Raw genomic sequence first — 25,857 nt, 5'->3', positions numbered from 1 at the left:
ATTAGGGTGGAGGTGGAAATGGAAGATTCCCAGTGTCTGTGAAGCTCGCTGTTTGGTATGACGCAGGCGAGCGATGTAAAACAGAAGAGTCACTGTCTGTCCTTTTGAGTTTTGATTCTGAGTCTTTACCTGACAAAGTAATGTTAAGATATATCACTTATCCCGTAAGAGTTTTTGTTCCGAACCCACTACAGTGTTTCAGGTGCCAAGTTTATGGTCATGTTGCAGAAGTGTGTAGGAGGGATATTCCAAGTACTTGACTTGTATGTGTCTCTATGGACGCGGGCCAGAATAAAAGGGCTGTTTGAAAATGTGATAGTTTTTTTTACAAAGAAATACAACTTTTTTTGAGGGGGGGGGGGGTAAATGTGAATAACATTTTGTCGTACCCCCGACGGCATTGCCTACCCCAGTTTTGGAATACCTGCCCAAGCGCCACATTCACTGTTCTCGTTATCACCTGCCGCCATATTGGATAAACTACCAGTGGAAGGAGGGAAACTGAAACATTGCTTCTGTGTCGCTACTTTCGTTGTAGTATAGTTAAAACCAGGGTTAAAACAGTCGTCCGAAGCTGTGTGTGTAGGACACATTTAAGTGGTTTATAATATCGGCCAGTTTGAGTCCGAGGCGAGGGGTTTCGTCTTTTGACGTTGTTAGGACTTGTTGTAAATATGACTTCCCTAACACAGCGGAGTTCGGGCCTAGTGCAGAGGCGGACCGAGGCCTCTCGTAGCTCTGCCGCGGACAAGGACAGAGGGTCCGGGGATGAGGACTTCGAGACCCACCGCGGAGAAGAGGAGGAGGACGATGACAAGGGAGACTCCAAAGAAACTCGACTCACTTTGATGGAAGAAGTGTTACTCTTGGGATTGAAGGACCGCGAGGTATAACAATGACATGTATTATATTATTTTACAGCTAAAACCATATTATAGTATTTAGCTGGTTAGGTAACGTAAGTTAACGCTACTCAAAGATCTCATAAAAATTCGCTAACGTTAGCTATCTTCATTTTGTCAACATCGAATAAATGCTAATGTCAACTAGCTACAGTAAGTAGTAACCTGAGGGGTATCCTACGAAGGAAGCTAGATCTACTCAGGGTTTTCTAAAGTTAGCCAGTTTCACTTAGCTTCACAGCTCAGGCGTCTTCCGTACTATGATGGTGTATGTTGCTCGGCTTGTAATATACAGGGCAAACTCGTTTTGGTCATTTCTGGTAGCTATGTCTTACAAATAAATTCATGGCAGCACGTTTTTGGACTCATTCAGCAGTTTTTACTTGCTTAAGTACAATACCATTGTAAATTAATGTTGAATGTTAAATGTATATTCCTATAAACTTAAGTTGGAAATGATGCTTCCTGTTGACAAGACATTTTGATAAATAGCCCAATCCAAACACAGTTTTAATGTGTCCGAATCAATAACCAATATGCACAAACAGTTTGTTTATTGAAAACCTAAACATAGTGTATCTACACATACATGTGAAACAATAGTAATCATATTACATTTTTTTAAGCTTTCACCTTAGAAACTCACCATGCAAGGAAAACCCTGTTTTGAAAAGTGACAATACGTCGATGATATTGATTAGGGGGGAATCGGGTTGTACGCGCTGTTAGAACTAACCTGCAGAAAACATCCAGCTACATTTTGAAGTGTTGCGTTTTGATTCAAGTAAGTGTAACGCAATGTTTTTTTGTTTGTTAATCACTTCCATCGATGTCACACTGAAATCAATAGAACAGGGAGCAAACGTTTGTGGTATCGCGCTGTTTAAACTAACCCTATTTATTCAGAGGCTACACAGGAATGTGGAATAACCTATACATGGTTGGTTTGATGAGAGTTTACATTAGGCTTATATCTATATTTAGGAATGTTGATTTCTTTTTTTGGGGGGGGGGGCTGTAATCAGGGAAAAGGTAACAATCCACGTTTTTTTCTGTTAATTATCTTAAATGAATCACAACGCGACATATAGTTTATCAACAGTGACTAGATTGGCTGCTATTTTAAGTAATAGTTTGATTGTCAAATCCATGTATTGGTGTGTGGCCAATTTATTTTTAGAGAGAGACAATTTTCCATGCCGTTTCATTAACTCTACGTTCCAAGTGGTTCTATGTGTGACGAAAATCAATGGTACAAAAAAGTACCAAAGATATTTATGTTTTAACAAGCAATCAATCTTATGTCATAGTGATGTTACTATAAACTTTTATACTAACATACTAACTTTTATACTAACATTATACTAACTTTTATACTAACATCACCAATCTGAGGTCGAAAGGATGTGTAATTCCACTACATTTTATGAGGTGAAAATGCAAGCTTGTACAGTACTGCTTTCACGTTTTTCACGTTTATATGACCCCCTTTACAAACAGGCCCATTTTTCCCACGTTCTTGCCTGCATACACCTTTTACACATCCCGTGTGCATGCCGGCGTGGCGGTAGTAGTGGCGGTGCAGTTGTGGGTGGGGTCTATTTTAATAAATCCATTGAAGATGCAGCATGAAAAATAAATCCATTAGTCATTTGTTTCGGTAGGTCCTAAGAAACATAAGATTAATGTATTTAATAAAAAATATATATATAATAGCATATTTAGAGTTTTATTAGGACTATGTTTACGAGTCTGTACAGCCATTGCTGCGCCATTCAAATGAAATCAATATTTTGTTCATTAAACAGACCAGGCACACCTACCCGATCAAAGTCAACACACTAGGGCTGTCCCTGGCTAAAAAAAATCTTAGTCAACCGAAAGTCGGCAGTTCTTGGTCAATTAAAAAAAAAAACTTTAATAAAATCAACAATATAGGCATTAAGCTTGTCTGATGCTTTAAGCGCACTTTGTGACGAAATAAGACACACATGACTCGAGGACACCAGAGATCAAGACCTGACCCACTCCTTCTGGCTTCAGTAGATTCAGCTGCTACTCTCCTGAAGTTGCCGGTAATAGGCCACGCTGTAATAGGCCACGCTGTAATAGGCTACGCTGTGATAGGCCACGCTGTGATAGGCCACGCTGTAATAGGCCACGCTGTGATAGGCTACGCTGTGATAGGCTACGCTGTGATAGGCCACGCTGTGATAGGCCACGCTGTGATAGGCCACGCTGTAATAGGCTACGCTGTTATAGGCTACGCTGTTATAGGCTACGCTGTTATAGGCCACGCTGTTATAGGCCACGCTGTTATAGGCCACGCTGTAATAGGCCACGCTGTAATAGGCCACGCTGTAATAGGCCACGCTGTAATAGGCCACGCTGTGATAGGCCACGCTGTGATAGGCCACGCTGTGATAGGCCACGCTGTGATAGGCCACGCTGTGATAGGCTACGCTGTAATAGGCCACGCTGTAATAGGCTACACATGGAGTCTGCAACCTTTCTCAGGTGGAAACATTGTATCAACTATTGATTTGGGTCTGCCCCGAAGGTCATGCCAGCAAACTTGCAATATTGTATAAAATATTCTGGGCCATCAATTTCCTGCACCAGTGAGCTCGGGAATATTCTGGGCCCTCAGTTTCCTGTGCCAGTGAGCTCGGGAATATCCTGGGCCCTCAGTTTCCCCCGCCAGTGAGCTCGGGACAGACACAGCTGTAGGCTATTTGCGCAAAGGATCAGAGCATGACATTATTCCCTTTCACACTGAGTAGTTATTGAAAGGGAGAGAGCTGGAAATAGTTTCCAAATGCATTGAGAAACTACTCTCTTTCTCAATGGATGTAAAAACAGACTCGTAAAAACACTATTTTTGCTTGCTGTTTTGAGGTGAAGAAAACATTACTTTGAGCAGCTCCACAGCTCATTAATGGTGTGTTAAGCCAATCAGAAACACTATCAGATCCCCAAATGGGCACATTTTATAGGCCTACATTTACGTGCAGGCCAGGTAGCCTATAGGCCTTCTTCTAGCCCTATAGGCCTACTTCACACCGACAGCGTCATTTGCCTTTTGGTACACCAGAAGTACGTTAATTTCCAATGGAATGCTGCGTTTGCCTTGCAGCATTGCGGTTGCAGAGGCAGTTGCAGTGCGTTCTGTGTGGTGCACACATTGGATTTATCAAACGTATGCGTTAAAACTGTCTGCGTAGACGGCTTGACGGAAACGGTAGCAGAAGGTAAAGGTTGAACTTTTGTTACAGACATACCCAGAGGATGTTGCGTAACTCTATCGCTGTGTGGGCTTTATTCCAATGTTGACAGGAGTGCTCCAAACAAAAGACCATGGACAAAATAAAAATACAACTCATGAATGAAATGAACCAAAACGTGTTTCTCACAAGTGTATGCATAGGTTGTGCGCTCTGCAAACAATGTCTCCACTTCGAAAACGAGAATGGTATAAGACTAGAATGGTAATATATTACATGAATGAACAGAAATGACCTTAATAACCAAACAAACATTTTAAATGAGAAATGATAGGAATTAAAGGTGAATGTACTACTGGTGATATATGTAACGGGGAAGTTGCTTATCACAGTTACTAATAAGCATGCACCCATTTTTAAGAAAATTACCAAATAAATTTAAAAAAAAATCCCCCGTGGATTGATGAGGAAATTGAACAATTTTATGGTTGAGAGGGATGAGGCAAAAGGAATGGCAAATAAGTCTGGCTGTACAACCGATTGGCAAACGTACGACAAATTGAGAAATCATGTGACTAAACTGAATAAAAAGAAGAAGAAACTACACTATGAAACAAAGATAAATGACATAAAGAATGATAGTAAAAAGCTTTGGAGCACCTTAAATGACATTTTGAGTAAAAAGGCAAACTCTGCTCCATCATTCATTGACTCAGATGGTTCACTCATCACAAAAACGACTGATATTGCCAACTACATTAATCATTTTTTTATTGGCAAGATTAGCAAACTTAGACATGCCAGCAACAAACGCTGACACTACACATCCAAGTATATTTGACCAAATTATGAAAGACAAGCATTGTAATTCTGAATTCCGTAAAGTTAGTGTGGAAGAGGTGAAACAATGATTGTTGTCTAGCAACAATGACAAGCCACCGGGGTCTGACAACTTGGATTGCAATTCGCCGTGTATACCGAACGCTTTTCAGAAGACAATGTCGAGGTCCCTCGCTCGCCGTCGAAGACAAAGAAAATACCGGACCTGTCCACTCCAAAAGCTCTTGTTCGGCCTCAGATCAAGCTAGACACCCCATTCCACCTTCCACTGCCTGTTGACATCTAGTGCATGCATATCGATAAATAAAAGCCAGTTGAATAGGCAGGCCCTGAAACAGAGCCTCGTTTTCAGATTTTTCACTTCCTGTATGGAAGTTTGCTGCCAAATGAGTTCTGTTTTACTCACAGATATAATTCAAACAGTTTTAGAAACTTGAGAGTGTTTTCTATCCAATAGTAATACTAATATGCATATTGTATGATCTAGAACAGAGTATGAGGACGTTTCATTTGGGCACGATTTTTTCCAAAGTGAAAACAGCGCCCCCGTTTTGACAAGAAGTTAAGATGTCTTTTCATTGGTCTAGCGTATATTCCAAAAATTAAACAAATTCTAGTAATTTCCTTTTGAGTGTAGACTTATTATGTATACTGGATGGACTGATTACCTTATGTTACGCTCCACTTTCTATCCACAAGTCTGGGAGAGAACGTATAGGCCTTGGTGATGCTGTTGGTTCATTGATTGTGCAGGGCGGCTTACAGAGTTAGTCTACAATTTAGTGAATTTGTTTTTGAATAGGATTTCTAAGCATATCTTGTCTGCTAAATGAACAAGCCTACAGCTTATGGCAAGGAGCATAGCCAGATAACATTCAGTAAGTAGGACCAATTTTATTTTCTGAAATGCTGAAATACATTTTCGTCATATCCTGTTTCTTTACACCTACCTAAAATAAGTAATGGATTTATTGTTATGGTTTATATTAAATTGATTTTTTAGACTTGTTATATTGTAGATGTTCCAAAGGCTTCTATGTGTGGAGGCCTGGAGATACTAAACGTGTTTGTTAATTTAACGGTCAATTACCTTGAGACCCGGCAGTCAGACAATAACCGACTGATAACATGTAATTACCGCTACAGCTCTACACTCATAGAATAAATGCTGGATCTGGGGTCACAGTCAGCAGTCACACGGGCATTAGTCTCCTAAACAGCAGGCTGACCACTGTGATCCTATCGGTTCAGAGAGTGAAGGCTACAGGACAGCTCGGTGATCTGCATTCTCTCTCTCACACACACACACACACACACACACACACACACACACACACACACACACACACACACACACACAAACACACAGTGTCTTCTCTCTGTGTTCAGGGCTACATGTTGTTCTTTAACGACCATCTCGTCAGGCCTGTGTTGCAGCTTCCTTACACACACACACACACACACACACACACACACACACACACACACGCTCACCCCTGTCCTCCTCTCTCAGGGCTACACGTCGTTCTGGAACGACTGCATCTCGTCGGGTCTGCGCGGCTGCATGCTCATAGAGCTGGCCATCAGAGGACGACTACAGCTGGAAGCCTGTGGCATGAGGAGGAAAAGCCTGCTCGCCAGGAAGGTAGGGAATCTTGATCAACTGAACTCTCTTAAGTGGCGGCAGGGTAGCCTAGTGGTTAGAGCGTTGGACTAGTAACCGGAAGGTTGCAAGATCGAATCCCCCGAGCTGACAAGGTACAAAATCTGTTGTTCTGCCCCCTGAACAAGGCAGTTTAAACCCACTGATTCCTAGGCTGTCATTGAAAATAAGAATTTGTTCTTAACTGACTTCCCTAGTTAAATAAAGGTAAACATATAAAAAAAAGTGTGTGTTGTTGGTGATGTGACTTTGGCTCTGGATATTCAAGATCATTGACTGATTAAATTGCTCTTATTTGGTTTCCTATTCAAATTAATCTGAGGGGCACCATTTAAGGGTTTTGAATGAACTCCTATCAGTAGTTACCTGTTATACCATTTAATCCTATATCAACAATAGTCCTAATCAACAGTCAATTTACTATATTCTCATGAATGGTCGTCGAGCTCTCAGACTTGGAGAATCCAATCGCTCGTGAAGGACTTCAATGCAACAACGGATTGAATTCAAAGTTTTATTACTAAAACTAAGAGATTGAAAATGAGATAGATACAGTTGCCTTAACAGACCCAACGGAATGCGGTACAATCGCCGACGTGTGGAACTCTACAGATCAATTGAATAGTTTGATGTAGCCTACTCACAGGCAGAGTACAGGCGACACGTTAACAGGACTTTGGAGAATTATAAGTTATTTTTCGTGAGAACAGGAGAAGTGTTGAGAGACTACTACATCAGTAAAACTTCACAGTCGTGAATACTAAAGGTTCCCTAACCAGGGGTTAACAGGCCCGGTTACAGGTTAACACCCTCTGTGGACAGTGCCAGGACAATATTGGTTATTGATATGTCAATCCAGCTAACAGTCTTACAGTAATCAGCATCTGCCACCACTTTCACACAGACACAGCGTCACCCAAAAGGGAAATCAAATGCAATGATGTATTGACGTGCATTTTGAGCTGATTGTCGTTTTGGTTCAGTTGGGTTTTCAGATTTGACAGAGATGAAACGGGGGAAAAGATCAGTGTTTCTGACAGCTCGAAGAAGCTTCTTCCCTCGTCGGAGCTCACGCATAGGAGCCCACATTGAGAGACGGCCTGTTCTCTCTATTTATCAGACTCAGTCCTCAAATCTGTTCAGTCCAAAGATATAAAGTTTAAGGCACTAAGGTGTAGTGGAATGTTCCGGTCCTCTTAGGGAAAGATAAAAACCCAGCGGGTCGTCGTGAGTGAACGGAGTGTTGCTCGGCCAAGTTCCTCTCAGGTGATTCTTCTGTCTGAGTTGGATAACGCTTCCTCGATCTGAGTTTTGGGTTTCCAAGGAGATGGGATAATTTTGTCCCACGGATGTGGCCTTGCCTTAAAGAACTTGATTCTAGTTTCTGGGTAGTAAACGCCTCTAATTTATAGGGAGACGGATAGAGCCATTGGTACCGCAGCGTTGATTGTAAGGATTCAGCGTGGCAAATCCTGAGACTTGTTTTTTGTTGTTGTCCGGGAGACCGTTACACATTCCCCATCAAATCAAATGTATTTATATAGCCCTTCTTACATCAGCAGATATCTCAAAGTGCTGTACAGAAACCCAGCCTAAAACCCCAAACAGCAAGCAATGCAGGTATAGAAGCACGGTGGCTAGGAAAAACTCCCTAGAAAGGCCAAAACCTAGGAAGAAACCTAGAGAGGAACCAGGCTATGAGGGGTGGCCAGTCCTCTTCTGGCTGTGCCGGGTGGAGATTATAACAGAACATGGCCAAGATGTTCAAATGTTCATAAATGACCAGCATGGTCAAATAATAATAATAATCACAGTAGTTGTCGAAGGTTCAACAAGTCATCACCTCAGGAGTAAATGTCAGTTGGCTTTTCATAGCCGATCATTAAGAGTATCTCTACCGCTCCTGCGGTCTCTAGAGAGTTGAAAACAGCAGGTCTGGGACAGGTAGCACGTCCGGTGAACAGGTCAGGTTTCCATAGCCGCAGGCAGATGAAGAACGTAGCCTGTAGGGTACAGACATGACCATGGTTCCTTTGCACACTCTGTATGCTACAGTAAAATCACCATTAAACCCTCTTTTAATGACAGGAAAATCAGAAGAAAGATATTCAAGTAATATCAACAGTTTTAATAGTGAAGATTTAAAAAAAAATATATATTTTTTTTTACTTTTTATTTAACTAGGCAAGTCAGTTAAGAACAAATTCTTATTTCCAATGACGGTCAATCCCGGACGACACTGGGCCAATTGTAAGCCGCCCTATGGGACTCGGCCCGGATGTGATACAGCCTGGAATCGAACCGGGGACTGTAGTGACGCCTCTTGCACTGAGATGCAGTGTCTTAGACCACTGCGCCACTCGGGAGCCCAAGAAAGTGTGTTTAAATGTCCTTTTGCGCTCTCTGCGCCATTTTATCTTTGTTACAAAGAGTAACAATTCCTGACTTTCGACACACTGCTGACTCTGCAGTGGTTTCTGTCTCCTGACCTGCTCGGTTCCCGAAATGAAGAGCAGTTTCGAACAACCTGGTGATTATTATTTATTTTCGAACCACTAAACAACTATTGATTTAAAACCACAGAGTTATTACCGCAAGTCACATAGAAAACAGGAGCTGCCTCCACTATTCCAGCACCATTTCAACATCAACGTGACAACTAAAAGATACCCGAAAACAATTTAGTCCTATTGACATAAGCTAAATATGATGTGGGTGTCTATGGTTCTGATTTGTGTTTGTGTGTACGTGCCTTCGTTGCAAGTAGAAAAAAACATGTAGAGTGACGCCAATGCCATTCTCTCTTTCATGTTTCTGTTAGTGATGTATGCTCTCAAAACAATTTGATAGGAGAGAAGCCAAATCCAGTAATGTATGCTCTCAAAACAATTTGATAGGAGAGAAGCCAAATCCAAGCTAGCTTCCATTGACACATCTTTTTTTTTTTTCTCCCCCACCAGGACCAATCATTTGAGCTTGGTCAGATGCTCACTGGCTTCCCTTGACACATTATTTTTATTTTTTTAAAGACAATGGACAAGAAAGTATTCTTCTGCTGATTCAGACTCGTAATTAGTCTAGAAGTTGTGTTCTGACTGTGTGGTTGCCTCATCTCTAGGATCTATAGGTCATTGGGTGGCAGTATTGTTCATTCTGACTGTGTTCTATATACAGTCGACTAAAGCTGTTGTGGTTTTTGTATTGTGTGTCTCCTAGGTGATCTGTAAGTCATTGAATGGCAGTACAGGTTGTGTTTTCATTCTGTCTCGTTGTATTGTGTCTCCTAGGTGATCTGTAAGTCGGATGCTCCGACGGGAGACGTGCTATTGGACGAGGCTCTGAAACACGTAAAGGAGACCCAGCCCCCAGAGACGGTGCAGAGCTGGATTGAGCTGCTCAGCGGTGAGTGTGTTAGAACCACACTTTAACATCGAGGTTTACTACTAACAGAGTGGACCGGTATTATAATACTAATGAACCGGTATTATAATACTAATGAACCGGTATTATAATACTAATGAACCGGTATTATAATACTAATGGACCGGTATTTTAATACTAATGAACCGGTATTTTAATACTAACGAACCGGTATTATAATACTAACGAACCGGTTTAATACTAATGAATGCAGCTACGTTGCTAATGAGATGCAACAAGAGAATAATAAAATAACATGAAAGCCAAACCCCTTTGGATGATTTCTCTCCCCACTGCAATTTGATTGGACTGTTATTGAGTTGTGGACATTAGGGCTGGGCGATATGGCAAATCAATTATCAGCTGTCCGTCCTGTTTCCCTGTAGCACTGTCTTAAGCGTCTCACTGTATGGGCATTATGGCTGGGCGATATGGCAAATCAATTATCACAATATCTATATATTTTTACATTCGATAACGATAATTATCACAATATTAATCAAATAATGTTTAAAAGGTGCATATCTGCTTCAGACTCAAGAATGTCTAATGCCTGAACAAACCGTAGCCTAGTGGTTAGAGCGTTGGGCCAGTAACCAGTAGGTAGCCTAGTGGTTAGAGCGTTGGGACAGTAACCAGCAGGTAGCCAAGTGGTTAGAGCGTTGGGCCAGTAACCAGCAGGTAGCCTAATGGTTAGAGCGTTGGGACAGTAACCAGCAGGTAGCCAAGTGGTTAGAGCGTTGGACTAGTAACCAGCAGGTACCCTAGTGGTTAGAGCGTTGGGACAGTAACCAGCAGGTAGTTCTAGTGGTTAGACCAGCAGGTAGCCTAGTGGTTAGAGCGTTGGGACAGTAACCAGCAGGTAGCCTAGTGGTTAGAGCGTTGGGCCAGTAACCAGCAGGTAGCCTAGTGGTTAGAGCGTTGGGCCAGTAACCAGCAGGTAGCCTAGCGGTTAGAGCGTTGGGCCAGTAACCAGCAGGTAGCCTAGTGGTTGGAGCGTTGGGACAGTAACCAGCAGGTAGCCTAGTGGTTAGAGCGTTGGGAAAGTAACCAGCAGGTAGCCTAGTGGTTAGAGCGTTGGGAAAGTAACCAGCAGGTAGCCTAGCGGTTAGAGCGTTGGGCCAATAACCAGCAGGTAGCCTAGTGGTTAGAGTGTTGGGCCAGTAACCAGCAGGTAGCCTAGTGGTTAGAGCGTTGGGCCAGTAACCAGCAGGTAGCCTAGTGGTTAGAGCGTTGGGCCAGTAACCAGCAGGTAGCCTAGCGGTTAGAGCGTTGGGCCAGTAACCAGCAGGTAGCCTAGTGGTTAGAGCGTTGGGACAGTAACCAGCAGGTAGCCTAGTGGTTAGAGCGTTAGACTAGTAACCAGCAGGTAGCCTAGTGGTTAGAGCGTTGGGACAGTAACCAGCAGGTAGCCTAGTGGTTAGAGCGTTGGGACAGTAACCAGCAGGTAGCCTAGTGGTTAGAGCGTTAGACTAGTAACCAGCAGGTAGCGTAGTGGTTAGAGCGTTGGGACAGTAACCAGCAGGTAGCCTAGTGGTTAGAGCGTTGGGACAGTAACCAGCAGGTAGCCTAGTGGTTAGAGCGTTGGGCCAGTAACCAGCAGGTAGCCTAATGGTTAGAGCGTTGAGCCAGTAACCAGCAGGTAGCCTAGTGGTTAGAGCGTTGGGCCAGTAACCAGCAGGTAGCCTAGTGGTTAGAGCGTTGGGCCAGTAACCAGTAGGTAGCCTAGTGGTTAGAGCGTTGGGCCAGTAACCAGCAGGTAGCCTAGTGGTTAGAGCGTTGGGCCAGTAACCAGCAGGTAGCCTAGCGGTTAGAGCGTTGGGCCAGTAACCAGCAGGTAGCCTAGTGGTTGGAGCGTTGGGACAGTAACCAGCAGGTAGCCTAGTGGTTAGAGCGTTGGGAAAGTAACCAGCAGGTAGCCTAGTGGTTAGAGCGTTGGGAAAGTAACCAGCAGGTAGCCTAGCGGTTAGAGCGTTGGGCCAGTAACCAGCAGGTAGCCTAGTGGTTAGAGCGTTGGGACAGTAACCAGCAGGTAGCCTAGTGGTTAAAGCGTTGGGCCAGTAACCAGCAGGTAGCCTAGTGGTTAGAGCGTTGGGACAGTAACCAGCAGGTAGCTTTGTGGTTAGAGCGTTGGGCCAGTAACCAGCAGGTAGCCTAGTGGTTAGAGCGTTGGGCCAGTTACCAGCAGGTAGCCTAGTGGTTAGAGTGTTGGGACAGTAACCAGCAGGTAGCCTAGTGGTTAGAGCGTTGGGACAGTAACCAGCAGGTAGCCTAGTGGTTAGAGCGTTGGGACAGTAACCAGCAGGTAGCCTAGTGGTTAGAGCGTTGGGACAGTAACCAGCAGGTAGCCTAGTGGTTAGAGCGTTAGACTAGTAACCAGCAGGTAGCCTAGTGGTTAGAGCGTTGGGACAGTAACCAGCAGGTAGCCTAGTGGTTAGAGTGCTGGGCCAGTAACCAGCAGGTAGCCTAGTGGTTAGAGTGTTGGGCCAGTAACCAGCAGGTAGCCTAGTGGTTAGAGCGTTGGGCCAGTAACCAGCAGGTATCCTAGTGGTTAGAGCGTTGGGACAGTAACCAGCAGGTAGCCTAGTGGTTAGAGCGTTGGGACAGTAACCAGCAGGTAGCCTAGTGGTTAGAGCGTTGGGACAGTAACCAGCAGGTAGCCTAGTGGTTAGAGCGTTGGACCAGTAACCAGCAGGTAGCCTAGTGGTTAGAGCGTTGGACCAGTAACCAGCAGGTAGTCTAGTGGTTAGAGCGTTGGGACAGTAACCAGCAGGTAGCCTAGTCGTTAAAGCGTTGGGCCAGTAACCAGCAGGTAGCCTAGTGGTTAGAGCGTTGGGACAGTAACCAGCAGGTAGCCTAGTGGTTAGAGCGTTGGGCCAGTAACCAGCAGGTAGCCAATTGGTTAGAGCGTTGGGCCAGTTACCAGCAGGTAGCCTAGTGGTTAGAGTGTTGGGCCAGTAACCAGCAGGTAGCCTAGTGGTTAGAGCGTTGGGCCAGTAACCAGCAGGTAGCCTAGTGGTTAGAGCGTTGGGACAGTAACCAGCAGGTAGCCTAGTGGTTAAAGCGTTGGGCCAGTAACCAGCAGGTAGCCTAGTGGTTAGAGCGTTGGGCCAGTAACCAGCAGGTAGCCTAGTGGTTAGAGCGTTGGGCCAGTAACCAGCAGGTAGCCTAGTGGTTAGAGCGTTGGGCCAGTTACCAGCAGGTAGCCTAGTGGTTAGAGTGTTTGGCCAGTAACCAGCAGGTAGCCTAGTGGTTAGAGCGTTGGGCCAGTAACCAGCAGGTAGCCTAGTGGTTAGAGCGTTGGGACAGTAACCAGCAGGTAGCCTAGTGGTTAGAGCGTTGGGCCAGTAACCAGCAGGTAGCCTAGTGGTTAGAGCGTTGGGACAGTAACCAGCAGGTAGCCTAGTGGTTAGAGCGTTGGGACAGTAACCAGCAGGTAGCCTAGTGGTTAGAGCGTTGGGACAGTAACCAGCAGGTAGCCTAGTGGTTAGAGCGTTGGGACAGTAACCAGCAGGTAGCCTAGTGGTTAGAGCGTTGGGCCAGTAACCAGCAGGTAGCCTAGTGGTTAGAGCGTTGGGCCAGTAACCAGCAGGTAGCCTAGTGGTTAGAGCGTTGGGCCAGTAACCAGCAGGTAGCCTAGTGGTTAGAGCGTTGGGACAGTAACCAGCAGGTAGCCTAGTGGTTAGAGCGTTGGGACAGTAACCAGCAGGTAGCCTAGTGGTTAGAGCGTTGGGACAGTAACCAGCAGGTAGCCTAGTGGTTAGAGCGTTGGGACAGTAACCAGCAGGTAGCCTCGTGGTTAGAGCGGTGGGACAGTAACCAGCAGGTAGCCTAGTGGTTAGAGCGTTGGGACAGTAACCAGCAGGTAGCCTAGTGGTTAGAGTGTTGGGACAGTAACCAGCAGGTAGCCTAGTGGTTAGAGCGTTGGGACAGTAACCAGCAGGTAGCCTAGTGGTTAGAGCGTTAGACGTTAGACTAGTAACCAGCAGGTAGCCTAGTGGTTAGAGCGTTGGGACAGTAACCAGCAGGTAGCCTCGTGGTTAGAGTGCTGGGCTAGTAACCAGCAGGTAGCCTAGTGGTTATAGCGTGTGGCCAGTAAACAGCAGGTAGCCTAGTGGTAAGAGCGTTGGGACAGTAACCAGCAGGTAGCCTAGTGGTTAGAGCGTTGGGACAGTAACCAGCAGGTAGCCTAGTGGTTAGAGCGTTGGGACAGTAACCAGCAGGTAGCCTAGTGGTTAGAGCGTTGGGACAGTAACCAGCAGGTAGCCTAGTGGTTAGAGCGTTGGGACAGTAACCAGCAGGTAGCCTAGTGGTTAGAGCGTTGGGACAGTAACCAGCAGGTAGCCTAGTGGTTAGAGCGTTAGACTAGTAACCAGCAGGTAGCCTAGTGGTTAGAGCGTTGGGACAGTAACCAGCAGGTAGCCTAGTGGTTAGAGCGTTGGACCAGTAACCAGCAGGTAGTCTAGTGGTTAGAGCGTTGGGACAGTAACCAGCAGGTAGCCTAGTGGTTAAAGCGTTGGGCCAGTAACCAGCAGGTAGCCTAGTGGTTAGAGCGTTGGGACAGTAACCAGCAGGTAGCCTAGTGGTTAGAGCGTTGGGCCAGTAACCAGCAGGTAGCCTAGTGGTTAGAGCGTTGGGCCAGTTACCAGCAGGTAGCCTAGTGGTTAGAGTGTTGGGACAGTAACCAGCAGGTAGCCTAGTGGTTAGAGCGTTGGGACAGTAACCAGCAGGTAGCCTAGTGGTTAGAGCGTTGGGACAGTAACCAGCAGGTAGCCTAGTGGTTAGAGCGTTGGGACAGTAACCAGCAGGTAGCCTAGTGGTTAGAGCGTTGGGACAGTAACCAGCAGGTAGCCTAGTGGTTAGAGCGTTGGGACAGTAACCAGTAGGTAGCCTAGTGGTTAGAGCGTTGGGACAGTAACCAGCAGGTAGCCTAGTGGTTAGAGCGTTGGGACAGTAACCAGCAGGTAGCCTAGTGGTTAGAGCGTTGGGACAGTAACCAGCAGGTAGCCTAGTGGTTAGAGCGTTGGGCCAGTAACCAGCAGGTAGCCTAGTGGTTAGAGCGTTGGGCCAGTAACCAGCAGGTAGCCTAGTGGTTAGAGCGTTGGGACAGTAACCAGCAGGTAGCCTAGTGGTTAGAGCGGTGGGACAGTAACCAGCAGGTAGCCTAGTGGTTAGAGCGTTGGGACAGTAACCAGCAGGTAGCCTAGTGGTTAGAGCGTTGGGCCAGTAACCAGCAGGTAGCCTAGTGGTTAGAGCGTTGGGACAGTAACCAGCAGGTAGCCTAGTGGTTAGAGCGTTAGACGTTAGACTAGTAACCAGCAGGTAGCCTAGTGGTTAGAGCGTTGGGACAGTAACCAGCAGGTAGCCTCGTGGTTAGAGTGCTGGGCTAGTAACCAGCAGGTAGCCTAGTGGTTATAGCGTGTGGCCAGTAAACAGCAGGTAGCCTAGTGGTTAGAGCGTTGGGACAGTAACCAGCAGGTAGCCTAGTGGTTAGAGCGTTGGGACAGTAACCAGCAGGTAGCCTAGTGGTTAGAGCGTTGGGACAGTAACCAGCAGGTAGCCTAGTGGTTAGAGCGTTGGGACAGTAACCAGCAGGTAGCCTAGTGGTTAGAGCGTTGGGCCAGTAACCAGCAGGTAGCCTAGTGGTTAGAGCGTTGGGCTAGTAACCAGCAGGTAGCCTAGTGGTTAGAGCGTTGGGCCAGTAACCAGCAGGTAGCCTAGTGGTTAGAGTGTTGGGCCAGTAACCAGCAGGTAGCCTCGTGGTTAGAGCGTTGGGCCAGTAACCAGCAGGTAGCCTAGTGGTTAGAGCGTTGGGACAGTAACCAGCAGTTAGCCTAGTGGTTAGAGTGTTGTGCCAGTAACCAGCAGGTACCCTAGTGGTTAGAGCGTTGGGACAGTAACCAGCAGGTACCCTAGTGGTTAGAGTGTTGGGCCAGTAACCAGCAGGTAGCTTAGTGGTTAGAGAGTTGGGACAGTAACCAGCAGGTAGCCTAGTGGTTAGAGCGTTGGGACAGTAACCAGCAGGTAGCCTAGTGGTTAGAGCGTTGGGACAGTAACCAGCAGGTAGCCTAGTGGTTAGAGCGTTAGACGTTAGACTAGTAACCAGCAGGTAGCCTAGTGGTTAGAGCGTTGGGACAGTAACCAGCAGGTAGCCTCGTGGTTAGAGTGCTGGGCTAGTAACCAGCAGGTAGCCTAGTGGTTATAGCGTGTGGCCAGTAAACAGCAGGTAGCCTAGTGGTTAGAGCGTTGGGACAGTAACCAGCAGGTAGCCTAGTGGTTAGAGCGTTGGGACAGTAACCAGCAGGTAGCCTAGTGGTTAGAGCGTTGGGACAGTAACCAGCAGGTAGCCTAGTGGTTAGAGCGTTGGGACAGTAACCAGCAGGTAGCCTAGTGGTTAGAGCGTTGGGACAGTAACCAGCAGGTAGCCTAGTGGTTAGAGCGTTAGACTAGTAACCAGCAGGTAGCCTAGTGGTTAGAGCGTTGGGACAGTAACCAGCAGGTAGCCTAGTGGTTAGAGCGTTGGACCAGTAACCAGCAGGTAGTCTAGTGGTTAGAGCGTTGGGACAGTAACCAGCAGGTAGCCTAGTGGTTAAAGCGTTGGGCCAGTAACCAGCAGGTAGCCTAGTGGTTAGAGCGTTGGGACAGTAACCAGCAGGTAGCCTAGTGGTTAGAGCGTTGGGCCAGTAACCAGCAGGTAGCCTAGTGGTTAGAGCGTTGGGCCAGTAACCAGCAGGTAGCCTAGTGGTTAGAGCGTTGGGCTAGTAACCAGCAGGTAGCCTAGTGGTTAGAGCGTTGGGCCAGTAACCAGCAGGTAGCCTAGTGGTTAGAGCGTTGGGCCAGTAACCAGCAGGTAGCCTAGTGGTTAGAGCGTTGGGCCAGTAACCAGCAGGTAGCCTAGTGGTTAGAGTGTTGGGCCAGTAACCAGCAGGTAGCCTCGTGGTTAGAGCGTTGGGCCAGTAACCAGCAGGTAGCCTAGTGGTTAGAGCGTTGGGACAGTAACCAGCAGGTAGCCTAGTGGTTAGAGTGTTGGGCCAGTAACCAGCAGGTACCCTAGTGGTTAGAAAGTTGGGACAGTAACCAGCAGGTACCCTAGTGGTTAGAGTGTTGGGCCAGTAACCAGCAGGTAGCTTAGTGGTTAGAGAGTTGGGACAGTAACCAGCAGGTAGCCTAGTGGTTAGAGCGTTGGGCCAGTAACCGAAAGGTTGCTAGATTGAATCCCCGAGCTGACAAGGTAAAACTCTGTCGTTCTGCCCCTGAACAAGGCAGTTAACCCACTGTTCCTATGCCGTCATTGTAAATAAGAAGTTATTCTTAACTGACTTGCCTAGTTAAAAAAAAAAAAACATTTGAGCTACACATAAAATTATACTTTATGGGAAATTGTTCCATGTTTGCGGCCAGGGAGCACGTACCTGGGGTCAATTACATTCATAAGCCTCTTGAAACCTTCCTTTTCGACTGTGCTAATTGGTAGCATGTCCTTAGCAATGTAATGCATAATAGCATTTGTGATGTCTTTGTGTTTTCGATGTTTGCTTGTAGGGCATAAACGCTGTCAGTGTTGACTGCTTCGGGCAAACATCCCTAGATTGGCTGGTGCTTGAGGAGCGTTTATCAATATCGTGGCGCAAACTCAAACTTCCTGCATGTTCCAAAGAGTGATTTTGCTTCAGATGTTTTAAAAGGTTTGTCGTAATTACCAGACTTTGTAGCCACCTGTCTACGGCTCAATTTGCGCCCAACATTTCTCTGCTCTTTGTCGGACTTCAAAAAGCCAAACCACTTCCAAATTACTGAAACAGTGTAACCCTTTTTATCAATAATTTCTTTGTTGGAAGCTGCTCCTTCTCCATGGCTATCACTGCCACTGTTTTCACCTACATCACTCATTTAGTGGTTAATAGTAGAGGTCGACCGATTATGATTTTTCAATGCCGATACCGATTATTGGAGGACAAAAAAAGCCAATACCGATTAATCGTCCGATTTATTAAAAAAAAAAAAATGTTATATATATATATATATATATATATATATATCATACACACACACATTTTTGTAATAATGACAATTGCAACAATACTGAATGAACAATGAACACTTATTTTAACTTAATATAATACATAAATACACACACACGCACACAGCTCTGAAGTGACAATGATACTGAAGAGTCTGCTTAGGAGACAAATACTCTCAACTGTTTGAATAAAAATAGAGTTTAAGTTACCTGTGATGAATGTTGAAAACAAAAACTGTAATTTCTATATGCAGGAAATCCTATTTTAATAATGGGCATGGTAAGAATTGACAACCAAAGTGCGAGTCATAATTCCCATGACACCTTCTAGCAAAATCTGAAAAGCGGTTCCTTCATTTATTCCATAGGATATTTTTAGATTCACTTAAAATAAGGTCTGTGTTTCGTGTAGGCTTACACCGCCAATTTTATAACTGTAGATATCCATAGGACAAGGTAACTCTGATCAATATTGGATAAATATAAGCGAAGATAAAAAATGTTGTAGAGTGGATTGATGAAAATATGTTGACAAACGTTACCTTATCCTAGTGAGATTTACACGGGTATCAAAACGTCGAGGCGGTTTAAGCCTGCACGAAACACAGACCTTATTTGAAGTAGATCAAGACATTCTCTATGGAAGACATGAACGGTAAAATAACGAAGGAACCCCTTTCAAATTCAGCCGCAAGTTATTACAGGAATTATAACGCGTCGACTATTTCTCTCTAAACCATATACCTTTGACTAATCCGGAAACTATCACCTCGAAAACAAAACGTTTATTCCGTTCCGTATTTTATCTAACGGGTGGCATCCATGAGTCTAAATATTCCTGTTACATTGCACAACCTTCAATGTTATGTCATAATTACGTAAAATTCTGGCAAATTAATTCGCAAAGAGCCAGGTGGCCCAAACTGTCGCATATACCCTGACTCTGCGTGCAATGAACGCAAGAGAAATGACACAATTTCACCTGGTTAATATTGCCTGCTAACCTGGATTTCTTTTAGCTAAATATGCAGGTTTAAAAATATATACTTCTATGTATTGATTTCAAGAAAGGCATTGATGTTTATGGTTAAGTACACATTGGAGCAATGACAGTCATTGATTGATTGTTTTTTATAAGGTAAGTTTAATGCTAGCTAGCAACTTACCTTAGCTTACTGCATTCGCGAACAGGCAGGCTCCTCGTGGAGTGCAATGTAATCAGGTGTTAGAGCATTGGACTAGTTAACTGTAAGGTTGCAAGATTGGATCCCCCGAGCTGACAAGGTTAAAAATCTGTCGTTCTGCCTCGTTTCTAGGCCGTCATTGAAAATAAGAATGTGTTCTTAACTGACTTGCCTAGTTAAATAAAGATTAAATAAAGGTGTAAAAAAAATAATATATATATGTATATATATATATTAATAATAATAAAAATGTAAAAAATCGGCGCCCAAAAATACCGATTTCCGATTGTTATGAAAACTTGAAATCGGCCCCGATTTAATCGGTCGACCTCTAGTTAATAGTGGCTACACGCGAGGTGCTAAGGGGTTTTTAGTGTTGCTGTATACCTCTCCACGTGTATATTGTCACTTCTCCGTGAAATCGACTGCTGTACCTAATTATTTTATATCGACATTATCGAAAATGAATCTAAACGTTTTTAGATGTTTATTGAGGGAAGTAATTACCTCGATAATTATTGATTTATCGGCCAGATGTAGTGGACATATGTCACATTCTATCACAATGCTTTAGGCTTTGAACTCTGTGGCACGTTTAACATCTCCCCCCCCACCTCCCGCTTGCAGGTGAGACGTGGAACCCTCTGAAGCTACATTATCAGCTGAGGAACGTGAGGGAGCGTCTAGCCAAGAACCTGGTGGAAAAGGGCGTGCTGACCACGGAGAAACAGAACTTCCTCCTCTTCGACATGACCACTCACCCGCTCACTAACAACAACATCAAACAACGCCTCGTCAAGAGGGTTCAGGAGGCCGTGTTGGAGAAATGGGTCAACGACCCGCACCGCATGGACAAGCGGCTGCTCGCCCTCATCTTCCTGGCCCACTCGTCTGATGTCCTGGAGAATGCATTTTCCCCCCTGCTGGACGACCAGTATGACCTGGCCATGAAGAGAGTACGGCAGCTCTTGGACCTGGAGCCAGAAGGGGAGAGCACTAAGACCAACGCCAATGAGTTGTTGTGGGCCGTGGTGGCCGCCTTTACCAAGTGACCTGACCTTCCACCTTCAGACACCAGAGGGTGCTGTTGGTTTGACGGTGGGGTAGAGGGAGAGGACAGGACAGTTTTGGGGAGGGACAAAGAGGAGAGGGCTGGTCTGTCTGGCCCATCAAGGTAGTGACTTGAGGTCACCTCCCTCTGTCTTTCTGAACAGAATGGTCTGCTCCAGACCTGTCCCACAGCTTTCTGAACAGAATGGTCTGCTCCAGACCTGTCCCACAGCTTTCTGAACAGAATGGTCTGCTCCAGACCTGTCCCACAGCTTACTGAACAGAATGGTCTGCTCCAGACCTGTCCCACAGCTTACTGAACAGAATGGTCTGCTCCAGACCTGTCCCACAGCTTACTGAACAGAATGGTCTGCTCCAGACCTGTCCCACAGCTTACTGAACAGAATGGTCTGCTCCAGACCTGTCCCACAGCTTACTGAACAGAATGGTCTGTTCCAAACTTGTCCCACAGCTTTCTGAACAGAATGGTCTGCTCCAGACCTGTCTGAACAGAATGGTCTGTTCCAGACCTGTCCCACAGCTTTCTGAACAGAATGGTCTGCTCCAGACCTGTCCCACAGCTTACTGAACAGAATGGTCTGCTCCAGACCTGTCCCACAGCTTACTGAACAGAATGGTCTGCTCCAGACCTGTCCCACAGCTTACTGAACAGAATGGTCTGTTCCAAACTTGTCCCACAGCTTTCTGAACAGAATGGTCTGCTCCAGACCTGTCTGAACAGAATGGTCTGTTCCAGACCTGTCCCACAGCTTTCTGAACAGAATGGTCTGCTCCAGACCTGTCCCACAGCTTACTGAACAGAATGGTCTGCTCCAGACCTGTCCCACAGCTTACTGAACAGAATGGTCTGCTCCAGACCTGTCCCACAGCTTACTGAACAGAATGGTCTGTACCAGACCTGTCCCACAGCTTTCTGAACAGAACATATCTCTCTCCCTCTGTCCTTCTCCTTTTCCCTTCATCAAGCTCTTTCTCTCTGCAAGATGTCATTTAATCACTCACTTTTACAAATAAAATGTAAACTCCCTCTGATGGAGTGACATGCAATGTTTTGAATCCTGGACTGAAATATGAAGATCCAATCATCATCCTCTTCCTCCCTGGACAAATCTTTCAGAAATGTCTTCAAAGTATGTATGGTATTCTCTACTGGTATCTAGCTCTTACTCACTATAGCCTACCGTGGGATCCAACAGTATTGGGAAAGTGACCCATGTGTTTGTTGTTTTGACTCTGTCCTCCAGCACTTTGGGTTTGAAATGATACAATGACTATATGGGGTTAAAGTGCAGACTGTCAGCTTTAATTTGAGGGTATTTCATCCATATCGGGTGAATCGTTTAGAAAGTACAGAAGTTGTTGTACATTGTCCCCCAATGACTACTTTAACTACTTTGGGCTGCAAGCCCGAAGCCGGGCACAATATGACAACAGCCACTTCAAGTGCAGGGCGCGAAATTCAAAATATATTTTTTAGAAATATTTAACTTTCACACATTAACAAGTCCAATACAGCATATGAAAGATAAACACCTTGTGAATCCAGCCAACATGTCCAATTTTTAAAATGTTTTACAGCGAAAACACCACATATATTTATGTTAGCTCACCACCAAATACAAAAAAGGACAGACATTTTTCACAGCACAGGTAGCATGCACAAAGCCAACCTAACTAACCAAGAACCAACCAAACTAACCAAGAAACAACTTCATCAGATGACAGTCTTATAACATGTTATACAATAAATCTATATTTTGTTCGAAAAATGTGCATATTTGAGGTATAAATCAGTTTTACATTGCAGCTACCATCACAGCTACCGTCACAAATAGGACCGAAGCAGCCAGAGTAATTACAGACACCAACGTCAAATACCTAAATACTCATCATAAAACATTTCTGAAAAATCGATGGTGTACAGCAAATTAAAGACAAACATCTTGTGAATCCAGCCAATATTTCCGTGTTTTACAGCGAAAACACAATATAGCATTATATTAGCTTACTACAATAGCCTACCACACTACCGCATTCATTCATCAAGGAGCGATAGCAATAGGCACGTTAGCGATAGCGAATAAACCAGCAAAAGATATATAATATTTGACTAACCTTGATAAGCTTCATCAGATGACAGTCCTATAACATCAGGTTATACATACACTTATGTTTTGTTCGAAAATGTGCATATTTAGAGCTGAAATCAGTGGTTATACATTGTGCTAACGTAGCATCTTTTTCCCACAACGTCCGGATATTTTTCTGACACTTTTTCTGACACACATATTCTGACCAAATAACTATTCATAAACATAACTAAAAAATACATGTTGTATAGGAAATGATAGATACACTAGTTCTTAATGCAATAACTTCATTACGATATGCAGTTTACGTTATGGCGAGAGCGTGCCCAAAACCTGGCCGCAAACTACTAGTTCACATGTACGACAGATATGAAATAACATCATAAAATGGGTCCTACTTTTGCTGATCTTCCATCAGAATGTTGTACAAGGGGTCCTTTGTCCAGAACAATCGTTGTTTGGATTTAGAATGTCCTCTTCTCCAGTCAATTAGCACAGAAAGCTAGCAAAGTGGCGCGAAGCTCTCCTTCCTGAACATACGCAGACAAAGCAACACGCCTAACGTCCCGAAAAAATTTCAATCTAATAAAACTATATTGAAAAAACATACTTTACGATGATATTGTCACATGTATCAAATAAAATCAAAGCCGGAGATATTAGTCGTCTATAACGACAGCTTATCAGAAGGCAAATCCAGGTCCCTTCACGCGCTCTCCAGAAAACAGGAAACTGGTGACACGTCATGCAAAGAGCTTTTATTCGACCCCAGATCAAGTTATACACTTCATTTCTTCTCTCACTGCCTGTCGACATCTAGTGGAAGACGTATGAAGTGCATGTATACTGATATATATCAAGGACATTTATAGGCAGGCCCTAGAACAGAGCATCGATTTCAGATTTTCCACTTCCTGTCAGGGAGTTTGCTGCAAAATGAGTTCTGTTTTACTCACAGATATAATTCAAACGGTTTTAGAAACTAGAGTGTTTTCTATCCAATAGTAATAATAATATGCATATTGTACGAGCAAGAATTGAGTACGAGGCCGTTTGAAATGGGCACCTTTTACCCGGCTACTCAATACTGCCCCTGCAGCCCAAACAGGTTAATACACATATAAATGAATTTGTCCCAATACTTTTGGTCCCCTAAAATGGGTGGGAGGACTATGTACAAAAAATGCTTTAATTTCTAAACAGTTCACCTGATATGGATAAAAAATACCCTCAAATTAATGCAGACACACTGCACTTTAACCTCATAGTCATTCTATCAGAGCCAAAACAACAAATGTGTCACTGTCCCAATGCTTTTGGAGCTCAGTGATGTACATGCAGATTCCATGTACGTGAAACATAGTAGTAGTATATGAATTGAATAGTAGATAATTCTCTTCCTGACAAGTCTTGCATTTGATTTCCTCTCCAACATGACGACATGGTCTGAAGTTTCCTGTTTCAGTTTTACTCTCATGTTTTGTGAATGAAAAAGCTTCCTCTCATTAAGTTGTTTGGGTTTCCCGACCAAGGCTCCGTCTGAAATCAACTTTACTACGTAGACACTGAGTGTACAAAACATTAGGAACACCTTCCTAATATGGAGTTGCACCCCCTTTTTGCCCCCTCAGAACTGCCTAAATTCATCGGGGCATGGGACTCTACAAGGTGTCGAAAGCTTTCCACAGGGATGCTGGCCCCATGTTGACTCTCATTCTAGACTCTGTCCGACACCTAAGAGATATAGATCTATGAAATTATAGCCTAGATCTCCAAAGGGAACTTGGGAGTACTGTCTGGTATGGGTACGTCTTGCTGGGAATATATATATAGTGCACTACTTTAGACCAGAGCCCTATTCCCTATATAGTGCACTACTTTTGACCTGAGCCCCCATAAGGAATAGGGGGTCGTTTGAGACGCACCCATTCCCCCCCCCCCCCCCCCTCTTTCGTTTCTACGTTTCGGTCCGTCCTCTGAACGGGATTCGGTAACAGTAAAGAAACCGCTCCAACGATCCAGTACTGATGTCTCTCTCCTCTGTGTGAATGAAAGGACGTTTTCTTATACGTTCATTCGCCTGTCTCATTGTTTCTTCACGTCAATAATAGTTTTGTTTTTAACTTTCTCATCAAGACAACGAGTGATTGTGTTGTGTCTGTGCAGAATAAAACAATGAAACGAGAATGGAAGGGGGGGGGGGGGCTGTCTCTGTTATAGAGCTACTTAATGTATAGTTACATATATACATACTTAGTGCCTTCGGACAGTATTCACCCCCCTTTGACTTATTCTACATTTTGTTTTTAAAGAATTTGAAATGGATTTGAAATGTATATTTTTTTGGTCACTGGCCTACACACACACACACTACCACACAATCATAATGTCAAAGTGGAATTGTGTTTTTAGAAATGTTTACAAATGAATTAAAAAAAGGGAAAAGCTGAAATGTCTTGAGTCAAATTAAGTTTAACTCCTTTTGTTATGTCGAGCCGACATAAGTTCAGGAGTAAAAATGTGCTTAACAAGTCACATAATAAGTTGCGTGGACTCTCTCTCTCTGTGTAATAATAGTGTTTACCATGATTCTCTGTACCCCACACATACAATTATCTCTCAGGTCCCTCAGTCGAGGAGATACGGTGCATTCGGAAAGTAGTCAGACCCGTTGACTTTTTCCACATTTTGTTACGTTACAGCCTTGATCATCCATTCTACAACTTGATTGGAGTTCACCTGTGGTACATTTTAAATTGATTGGACATGATTTGGAAAGGCGCACACCTGTTTTATAGAAGGTCCCACAGTTGACAGTGTACGTCAGAGCAAAAACCATGCCATGAAGTACAAAGCTGTCATCAAGGCAAAGGGTGGCTACTTTGAAGAATCTCAAATATAAAATATATTTTGATTTATTTAACACTTTTTTTTTTGTTTTTTTTTTGGTTACTACATGATTCCATATGTGTTATTTCATAGTTTTGATGTCTTCACTATTATTCTACAATGTAGAAAATAGTAAAAATAAAGAAAAATATTTTGAATGAGTAGGTGTGTTCAAACTGTTGACTGGTCCCGTATAGCTTGAGTAGCTTGGTCAGCTTAGCTTGGACTACTAATGCAACTTGCCTGCATTCAAATGATTTGCTTCTTTTAGAGAACATGTATTTAAAGCTTGGTTCTGGATCTGCTTGTGCCGTCTTACTGAACTCCAAGGTCATTGTCACAACATAGGGTCTTTAATGCTCTGTAATGGTCTTTACTGGTCTGTACTGGTCCTTTAATGGTCTGTACTGGTCCTTTAATGGTCTGTACTGGTCCTTTAATGGTCTGTACTGGTCCTTAATGGTCTGTACTGGTCCTTAATGGTCTGTACTGGTCCTTTATGGTCTTTAATGGTCTGTACTGGTCCTTAATGGTCTGTACTGGTCCTTAATGGT

General features: G+C 44.4%; 1 protein-coding gene across 1 annotated transcript; it reads left to right on the top strand.

Moving 5' to 3' along the window:
* Nucleotides 1–350: 350 nt before the first annotated feature.
* Nucleotides 351–21,810, top strand: LOC120051820 (Golgi phosphoprotein 3). Its single transcript, XM_038999004.1, has 4 exons — nt 351–887; nt 6,480–6,611; nt 9,917–10,031; nt 19,881–21,810. The coding sequence occupies exons 1-4, from the start codon at nt 675–677 to the stop codon at nt 20,303–20,305; spliced, it is 885 nt and encodes a 294-aa protein (XP_038854932.1). The 5' UTR covers nt 351–674; the 3' UTR covers nt 20,306–21,810.
* Nucleotides 21,811–25,857: the final 4,047 nt, after the last annotated feature.

Source organism: Salvelinus namaycush, chromosome 1 (genome assembly GCF_016432855.1).
Source record: "Salvelinus namaycush isolate Seneca chromosome 1, SaNama_1.0, whole genome shotgun sequence".
Lineage (NCBI taxonomy): Eukaryota > Metazoa > Chordata > Actinopteri > Salmoniformes > Salmonidae > Salvelinus > Salvelinus namaycush.
Note: the sequence above shows the minus strand (reverse complement) of the source record. Positions and strands in the feature narration are given on the sequence as shown.

Coding starts and splice junctions, on each gene's coding strand:
- LOC120051820 (XM_038999004.1), top strand. CDS start 675: ATGACTTCCCTAACACAGCGGAGTTCGGGCCTAGTGCAGAGGCGGACC. Junction 888..6,479: donor TGGGATTGAAGGACCGCGAG/GTATAACAATGA, acceptor CTCCTCTCTCAG/GGCTACACGTCGTTCTGGAA. Junction 10,032..19,880: donor CTGGATTGAGCTGCTCAGCG/GTGAGTGTGTTA, acceptor TCCCGCTTGCAG/GTGAGACGTGGAACCCTCTG.